This window comes from Corylus avellana, chromosome ca3, assembly GCF_901000735.1.
Source record: "Corylus avellana chromosome ca3, CavTom2PMs-1.0".
In the NCBI taxonomy this organism is placed as follows: domain Eukaryota; kingdom Viridiplantae; phylum Streptophyta; class Magnoliopsida; order Fagales; family Betulaceae; genus Corylus; species Corylus avellana.
In genome coordinates this window covers 29,299,073-29,308,683 of record NC_081543.1, presented here as the reverse complement: position 1 = coordinate 29,308,683, position 9,611 = coordinate 29,299,073, and the positions used below count along the sequence as shown (strand labels likewise).

At 39.6% G+C, this 9,611-nt stretch overlaps 1 protein-coding gene across 1 annotated transcript in view; it reads left to right on the top strand.

The window, feature by feature from the left end:
- Positions 1 to 7,446: 7,446 nt before the first annotated feature.
- The window catches only part of LOC132176283 (geraniol 8-hydroxylase-like), a 4,328-nt gene continuing 2,163 nt past the window's right edge, over positions 7,447 to 9,611 (top strand). Inside the window, exon 1 of the mRNA XM_059588446.1 lies at positions 7,447 to 8,334. Within this exon, the coding sequence (XP_059444429.1) occupies positions 7,447 to 8,334 (888 nt within the window). The remainder of the gene's footprint in view (positions 8,335 to 9,611) is intronic.

The following is a 9,611-nucleotide window of genomic DNA, read 5'->3' as shown; positions in this document are numbered from 1 at the left end:
TATATATATATATTGGCCAGCTCATTCAGTAATTTTCCTTATGATAGCGAAAATTCTAGTAACTCTAGTTCACTGGACATTAGCTTTGGCTGTAACGATAGCTATGGTAAAACAGTCAATGTTTTTATCAAACAAGAAGAACAATAAGTGTTATTAATCGAGTTAATAAGTAAAGTTGAAAACCCTGAGTTAAAATTCAAATATTTAAAAAAATTAAGAAATCTTTTAATGAAAGAGGAAAACAGTAAAATAAGCAAGCCAACAATAAGTCTTAGTTCACTACTACAAAAATTTAATAAAAGTGAAAAAGAAGTAACAATTCAAGACTTACAATTTGAAGTAAATCATATCAAAACAGAGGTCAGAATGTTAAAAGACAAAAAGAGAACAGACAGTAGCAGGATAAAATGAGAAGCACAAATAACCAGATACTCGGGTAATGAAAAGAACAAATACACTCATGGCTTTGATACCAGAATTTACTAATAACGATATTGAGAAGCAGAAATATGATCAGATTGATGATTGGAGTAAACAAAAATTGTGATAGTATATAGCACAAACGATTTGGATGCAAAATATACTGGAAACTGATTGTTAAAATAACTAAAGAATACTAGAGAATATAGGGATAAACTGAATATTGTATTTTTGTGTGTATTAAATTGTATACAAAGGGGGCCTATTTATAGTCAAATTAGCAATTATGGTGATATCAAAATATATTAAGAATATATTCGAAATATATCATAACATCCTTTCTCAAACTCAAGGTGGTAATGTAGATGCCAATTTGAGTTTGGAAACAAGATCACGAAACCGTCCAGGTGGATGTGCTTTGGTAAACACAATGGCCAACTGATCAAAAGAAGCAATTGGACAGAGACGGAGAGTTCCCTGCAAAAGGTCATGGCGCACAAAATGACAGTCGATCTCAATGTGTTTAGTACATTCATGAAATACATCATTATGCGCAATCCGAACCGCATTTCGATTGTCACAAAAGATAGGAGAACTGGAGGTCTGAGAAACACCCATATCATGTAGGAGCCAACGAAACTAGAGGAGCTCAGAGGTGGTGTCAGCAAGAGCACGATACTCAGCTTTCGTGCTAGAGCGGGCAACAATAGATTGTTTCTTGCTACGTCAAGAGATGAGAGAATCACCAAGTAAGAAACAATAACCCGTGATGGAACGACGATCAGTGGGAACACCTGCCCAATCAGCATCTGAATATAAACGTAAGTCTAATGATGAGTGAGAGGAAAAATGCAAACCATGAAACAAAGTGCCCTTCACGTAGCGAAGGATGCGAAGAACAACCGCATAGTGAACTGAGCGTGGTGCGGTCATAAGCTGACTAACAAGATGAATTGTATAGGCAAGATCTAGTCATGTCACAGTAAGATAGATGCGACTTTCAACTAACTATCAATAGAGAGTGGCATCAGAAAGTAACTCATCATTAGTGGCACGAAGTTTGACATTGGGCTCGAGAGGGCTATCAACAATTTTGCAATCGGTAAGGCCAGCTCGTAAGACAAGATCTGAAGCATATTTGGCTTGAAAGAGATAGTAACCATTTGGATCAGAAGAAACTTCCAATTCAAGAAAGTAGCTGAGAAAACCCAAATCCTTCATCTGAAATTGTTGACTCAAAAACTGTTGAAGGTTACGAATACCGACAATATTATCTCCAGTAATAATCATATCATCAACATATAGTAAGAGTAGAATGAGATTAGCATCAAATCGCCGAATAAAAAGAACAGAGTCATAGGAGGTAGAAACAAACCCAATTTGTGCAATAGTGGAATTGAATTTGGCAAGCCAAGCCCATGGAGCTTGTTTCGGACCATACAATGGCCAGCGAAGTCAGCAAACCTTGTAGGGTGGATGATCGTACTCAGAAGGAGGTTGCGTATAAACTTCTTCACAAGATCACCATTGAGAAATGCGTTTTTCACATCCATTTGAAAAAGATCCCAACAACGCAAAGAAGCCACAGCAAGGAGGGATCGGATAGAAGTAAAGCGAGCCACCGGCGCAAAAGTCTCCTCATAATCAATACCATACCCTGATTGAACCCCTTTGCCATAATATGTGCCTTGTATCACTCAACAAACCCATCAGATTTTGTCTTAATCTTGTATTCTCACTTGCACTCTACAATAGTTTTGCCTGGAGGTAAATCAACTAAGTCTCAGGTATGGGTTTTGGAAAGGGTATTAAGTTCTTCAGACATATCATTCTGCCAAAGAGGGTTAATATGAGCCTCACGAAAGGAATGGGGTTCATGTAAAGTAGCAAGAGCAAAATAACAGTGATAATCATGAAGATGGGAAGGAAGAGCTGTTACTTGAGTGGAATGATGAGGGACAGAGGGAGTTGGCTCAAGAGTAGATGGATCAACAGACGGGGCAGAGTCATTGGGGTTGACCGTCGGAATGTCATCTGAAGAGCTCGTCATCCCTGCATCAAGATCAGTAATGTCAGGGAGCAAATCAAACGAGACATTAGTGAAGACAGGTGAAGAGCTAGAGGGACTAGGAGGAAAATACTCTATATCACTAAAGAACCTATGCTCCCAAAAAGTGAAGTACTGCGAGATGTGGAGCCGTTTGGAAATAGGATCATAACAACGATATCCTTTGTGTTCAATGCCATACCCAAGAAAAGAACATAGGCAAGAATGATGTTCTAATTTTGTGCGTTCATGGGGTGGAAGAAGCACGAAACAGACATAACCAAAGATGCGGAGGGATTGGTAATCAGGAGGAGAACCATACAGAAGTTCATAGGGAGACCTATTTAAGGTAGTGGGAGGCGGGACCCTATTAATGGTGTAAATAACGGTAAGAACGACTTCTCCCCAAAAGTGTTTAGGGATAGAAGCAGAAAGGAGCAAAGCCCTAACAGTGTCTAAAACGTGCCTATGTTTACGTTCAACACGACCATTTTGCTGAGAAGTATTTGGGCATGAACGATGAGGAAGAGTACCATTTTGTTTGAGGGTAGTAAGGAAGGTAGATTCACGATATTCCATGGCATTATCAGAACGAAAAAATTTTGTGTTTTAGAAAAATTGGGTTTGAACCATCTGTTGAAATTCAGAATAAATTTTTGAAAGTTTAGACCGATTTTGTAAAAGGTAAAACCATGTGTATCGAGAATAATCATCCATAAAAATAACAAAATAGCTGGATCCCCTCATGGTGGGAATAGGCGCAGGGCCCCATACATCAGAATGTACCAAATTAAAAGGAGCAGAAGAAATAGAGGCATTATTATTAAAAGGTAAAGCACTTTGTTTTTCAAGTTGACACACAATACAATCAAGGGACTCAGACTCAACAGACCCTAACTGACCACTTGTAGCTAAAGAACGAATATGAGAAGTAGATGCATGTCCTAAACGAGAGTGTCATAAACTGAGGGTGATAGATGGAGACCGAGTGGGAGTGGCAGCAGACACAACATAAGGAAGATGGAGTGATGAAAGCTCGAACAGACGTCCAATCTTACAGGCGGTCCCAATTAACTGTCCCGTCTGTGGATCCTATACATCACAACCTTGGTGAGAAAAGTGTAGTTCTAAGCCAAGTTCACAAGGTTGACCAACAGATAAAATATTTAACGAGAGATTAGGCACTAAGTATGTATCAGACATAGATAGTTGATGAGTAGAAACAGACCCAATGTGATTAACATCAAGATGGGAACCATTAGCAGTATAAATGGTGGTAGGTCTAGGTAGCACAGATTTTACAGAAAATATGGAAGAATTTGGTGTCATGTTATTACAGCAAACATAATCAAAATACCAAAGGGATTACCTAGTGTGGTGGATATGGCAGTATTAAGATTGGACTTTGATAAAACCTGATGAATAAGAGCTTCAATTTCTGCAGGAGAAAGAGTATTGGGTTGGGGTGCAATATCGGTGTAAGACATATCTGATGTATCAATATGAGTATCCGCAACAGCCTTATGACTAGGAGTTCGGTGATTCCCACGAGAAAGCCTTATTTTGCATTCACTATAGCTATGGCCATAATTCTGACAATAATGGCACTGGATATTCCGATTGGATGAGGAAGACCCGACATGAATAGAATTAGGGGCACGCGTATTGCATGATGCAGTGGCCATGACCATCTCAGAGGTGTGCAACTTCATAGTGGAGAATTGGGTCTCTTCTGAAACGAGTTCACTAAGAGCACTTTTCAAGGATGGCAGCGGTGAGCGGTGAAAAAGAAAAGCCCGAGTATGCTCAAATTCATCTCGAATTGCCACAACTCAGCCAAGCGCATGCTATCGCGAAAAGTGATGTAATCAGAGGCATCTTTCTTATCCCTCCACTCTGGCTCACATAATGACAATTGATTCCAAAGATGAGTCATTTGTGAATAAAAATTAATAATACTCTGACCTAGTTCATGGTGCATGCGATGAAGCTTGGTCTCAATCTGAAACCGCTGAGCAAGATTGGTAGTGTTGTAGCGTTGAGCTAACATGTACCAAACATCTTTGGCATTGTCAAGATTGCCAAAGGTCATACTGAGGGAGACAACACAAGTGTTGGAAAACCAAGAGATAATCCTGTAATGGATGGTTCTCCATGTTCGGAGGCGGGTAAAGAAAGCCGCAACGGGTTCCTCTTTTCCAGCAACAGGTGTAGGTTTTTCGCCAGAAACATACTCCCAATGTAACGACCCAGGGAAAAGCGCTAGCCACATCTGCGCTATTAACCCAAAAGGACTAATCAATTTGGAGTTTTCCTAGAATTCATTATAAAGCCCAGTTTCACATAATAACTAGGTAATGTTGAACTTAGCACCCATGACTATCTTTATAAACTACCCACTCTATGTGGGCTTCTTCTCATCTTCCCAATATGGGACTGGAGTGTTACAAACTCCCCCTCTTAAATTCCTGACGTCCTCGTCAGGGCCACGTCATACAGTGCTCTAATACCACATGGCCTGGCGTTACTAGGTGGCTCTGATACCACTTGTAACGATCCAGGGAAAAGCGCTAGCCACATCTGCGCTATTACCCCAAAAGGACTAGTCAATTTGGAGTTTCTCTAAAATTCATTATAAAGTCCAATTTCACCTAATAACTAGGCAATGTGGGACTTAGCACCCATGACTATCTTTATAAACTACCCACTCTATATGGGCTTCTTCTCATCTTCTCAATATGGGACCGGGGTGTTACACCCAAAGACAATGTCCTTTGAGCCACCTACTCATATTTTGAGACCAAGCAGGGTAATTGGAGCCATCGAGAATGATGGGGATAGGTTGGGTAATATCTTTGGTGTTTGGGAGAGTGGTAGTAGGAGGTATGACCATTTTTTTTTTTTTAGATATAATCCAGTGTGGTTGAGTGTAGAATAGGTTCTGTGAGCTTGGCGGGTTAGGATCGGGTAAGGCCGAGTGTATGGTAAGGAATATAGGCTTGTTTAAAAAGGCTGAGATATGGTGTAGCTAGATGCACTATTGGAGCTGTGAGCTTGGTTTTAAGGGTTAGGATCTGGTGAGGCTGAGTGTATGGAAAGGAATATAGGCTTGTTTAAAGGGCTGAGATACGGTGTAGCAGGGTGCACTATAGGGCTGTGAGCTCAAATACAAAAATTATTAGGTGTGGCCAAGTATATTGTAAAGAGGTGAGCTCAAAACAACTTACAAAGAGAGGCGGGGCGTGGTGGCTTCGGGGTGAACGTGCTTGACACAGTCCGGTAGATCGGCAGCCTCCGATCTAGAATCCAAGATTCCTGTCTGCAAACGGCTGAAGACAGTGGCGTGTGGTGGCCAGAAACAGTGCGGGAGGCGGTAAAAATTTCCATAGAAACTTGTGGCGGCGCGTGCAGCGTATCTGAGGCGTGTGCTTGACATAGTCCAGTAGATTGGCAGCCTCCGATCAAGAATTCGAGATTCGTTTCCGCAAACAGCTGAAGACGGCGGCGTGTGGTGGCCGGCAGTGGCGCATGAGGCTCATGAATAGGGACACAGAAACTTTTGACGGCAAGTGAGAGCGCGTTGAACCTCGGAACAACGATCGGAGAACACCACAAGATAGATCGGACCTTTTTGAGCATGTTGGTATAATAGTTATACCAAAACAAGATCGAAAATGCCTTTGAATCGTGTGGAGAACGTACTGACTTCCTAATTCTCTAGACAATGCCAAAACTTGGCTTTGATACCATGTTAAAATAACTAAATAATAATAGAGAATATAAGGATAAACTGAATATTGTATTTCTGTGGGTATTAAACTGTATGCAAATGGGGCCTATTTATAGTTGAATAAGGCTAGATAAAATAGGAAATACAATCACAGAATTAATGTACAATACTGCAGAATAATATCAATATATATGCAATGAAAAGAGATCAAAATATATTCAAAATAAACTCTAACACTAATAAGGATAGATAAACATAATTAATGTTGGTAAATAAACACTTACAAATAACTGGTTGACTAATGAAGATACATGATCTTTGAAATCATTTCAATTAAAGGTTGATGCTTCAAAGGCTTACAAAGAAAATATTACAAGGATTTCAGAAAATGGGGTAAGTAGTGTTTATTCCAATCATCAATCAGTTCATATTTCTGCTTCTCAATATCGTTATTAGTAAAATTCTGGTATATATATATATATATGCCTTAGTTATCAAAGTATGTTTTTCATTTGGAATTTGTCACAGGAAGTGGAGTTGAAGATGAGAGAAATCAGAGAGGAAAGTATGGGAGAGTGAGTAGAAATGCTTTCTAACACTAGGTTTGAAGCTAAACTCATTTCACGATATGATGTGCACAGAAATTTGCATATCTGGATATCTTCAAGGCTGTGCATTCTGGGAAGATTTGGGCAGAAACCCATTATGATCTGAAGTACCAAGAGTTGATGGCCGGGATGGTAATCAAAGAGTCCCCTTCAAGGATGAGAGAGAAAGTACCATAATGAGATGCAAGCTGCTTGGTAATCACGAACGTGAAATGAGTCGTTAGAAGCGCGCAGCTTGCAAGTTAGAAATAAACTTTCTCTTTTATTCTATGGTACTTTGATTACCATAGAAATGATGGTAATCAAAGAGTCAATGTGGCTTAATTACAAGTTGCTTACAAGATAACAAGATAAACTAATCCACTACAAACAAGCAGGTTCATGTGCTCCATGTCTGCTATCCTTGAAAACAGGATCTTGTTGGCTGTCAATTACCTTGGAGTCATTATCTCCGAGGAATCAACGTTGGCAGTTTTTTAGCAACGTCGTTGGTTTGAGATGTAATATATAATATGTTTTGTGTCAAAGTCGATAGTAGCATTTGAAAAGTACATAAATATATAAACAAAGAGTAGTTAGTAGTTACCATGTTTTTCCTTTGCTCTGTTCTTTACTCTGTGAGATTTAGAGTTGAGAGAGAGATGGATTTCTTGAGCTTTGTAATTGGTCTTTGCCTCATATGGATCTTAATCAAAACCTTTTCCTATGGCAGGAGCAAACCAGTTCACAGAAAGCTTCCACTGGGTCCCAAACCTTTACCTGTTATCGGAAACCTCTTAGAACTCGGCGACAAACCCCACAATTCCCTGACCAAGCTTGCCAAGGCTCATGGCGACATAATGATCCTAAAACTAGGCAGAGTCACCACAATAGTCATTTCTTCAGCAGACATGGCCAAACAAGTCCTCCAAACACATGACCGGCTCTTGGCCAACCGAACCATCCCAGACGCAATCCGAGTCTACAACAGCGAGGAGTTCAGCTTGCCGTGGATACCCGTTTCAAGCCGGTGGAGGAATCTTAGAAAAATATGCAACGGCCAACTGTTCTCCAACACAGCGCTTGACGCCAACCAAGATATCCGGCGGAAGAAAGTGCAAGAGCTCTTTGCTGAAACTCGTCAAAGCAGCCAAACCGGTGAGGCAGTAGAGATCGGCAGAGCAGCTTTCAAGACTACGCTTAATTTATTATCAAACACCATTCTTTCGGTGGATTTGGCGGACCCGAATTCTGATGCGGCTAGAAAGTTCCAGGAGATTGTATGGAATATCTTGAAAGAAGCCGGGAAACCCAACATAGTAGATCATTTTCCTTTGTTTCAGAAGTTGGATCCCCAAGGGATAAGGCGGCGCATGACGGTTAACTTTCGGAAGATGATAGGCCTCTTTTCCGGCATGATTAACGAACGATTGCAGTTGAGAAAAGTGTCTGATTTTATCACGAATAGGGATATGTTAGATACCCTTCTCAACATCACTGAAGAAAACAATGAAATGATGGACATGACCACGATGGAACATTTCGTGTTGGTCAGTATTATTATTCTTTCTTCTTGGATTTATTATTTGTCATCTATTTACTTTGATTTTGATGAATATGTTTTGATAAATGACTTCTTGTTGGGGAAGTAGGATCGTCACTACAAAAAAAAGGAGTATTAGTAACGTGTATACTATTCATTAATATTTGCCACGTCACCATTTAGTGATGTGGCAGTTAATGACACGTTACTAAAATATTTAGTAACGTGTCATAAATAACATGTTACCAATTGGTAACGTGCCATTATGACACGTTACCAATTGGTAACATGCCATAATGCAACGTTACCAAAATGGTAACATGCCATTATGACACGTTACCAATTGGTAACGTTCCATTATGGCACGTTACCAAATGGTAACGTGCCATAATGGAATGTTACCAAATTGATAACGCGCCATTATGGCACGTTACCAAGTAATAACGTGTCATTATGACATGTAATTAATTGGTAACGTGTCATAATGACACGTTACCAAAATGGTAACGTCTCAATGAGACACGTTACCAAATTGGTAACGTGTTATTATGACACGTTACCCAATTGGTAACGTGTCATAATGGCACGTTACCAATTTGGTAACGTGTTCAAATTAACAACACGTTACAATAGGGCATTGGGAGCCTGCGACCAGCTGGTTTCCAATATTTTTTCCCCCCTTTTTCTTTCTTTCTTCCCTCCTATTTTTTTTTTCTACCTCCCCCTCGCACAGGCCTTCTTCTCTTTTTCTCTCTATCTTTTCCTTTCTCTTCTTCGAAGAAGAGGGAATTTCCTCTCCGGCGTTAGCCTCTCAGAGTACTCTCTCTCTCTCTCTCAGGCAGGTCTGGCCTCTCTCCGTCCATCTCCTCAGGTATATATATTCCTCATTATATATATAGCTTGTGTTTTGCATTAATATATTGGGGTTTAATATATATAGCTTGTCTTTCTATTGTTAGAAAAAATGGCTAGGTTGAAACAAGCCAAAGAAGAGGCTGAAAAGGAGATAGCTGAATATCGGGCCTAAATGGAGCTCAAGTTCCTGAGGAAAGTTGCAAATGTTTGTATATGTTGTTGAAACTGATTTAAGGCATTCTGAGTTCTATGATATTATTTGATGGTTTATTAAATATGATTCCATGATATTATTTGAAAAAAAAAAATCAGATTCCATGATATCAATTGTGCTGGGTTTAGATTTTTGAAAATCAAATTCCATAATATTATTTGAAAAAAAATTCCGAAAAAATGTTTTTTTAAAAAAAATTTCAAATTTTTGTCCGA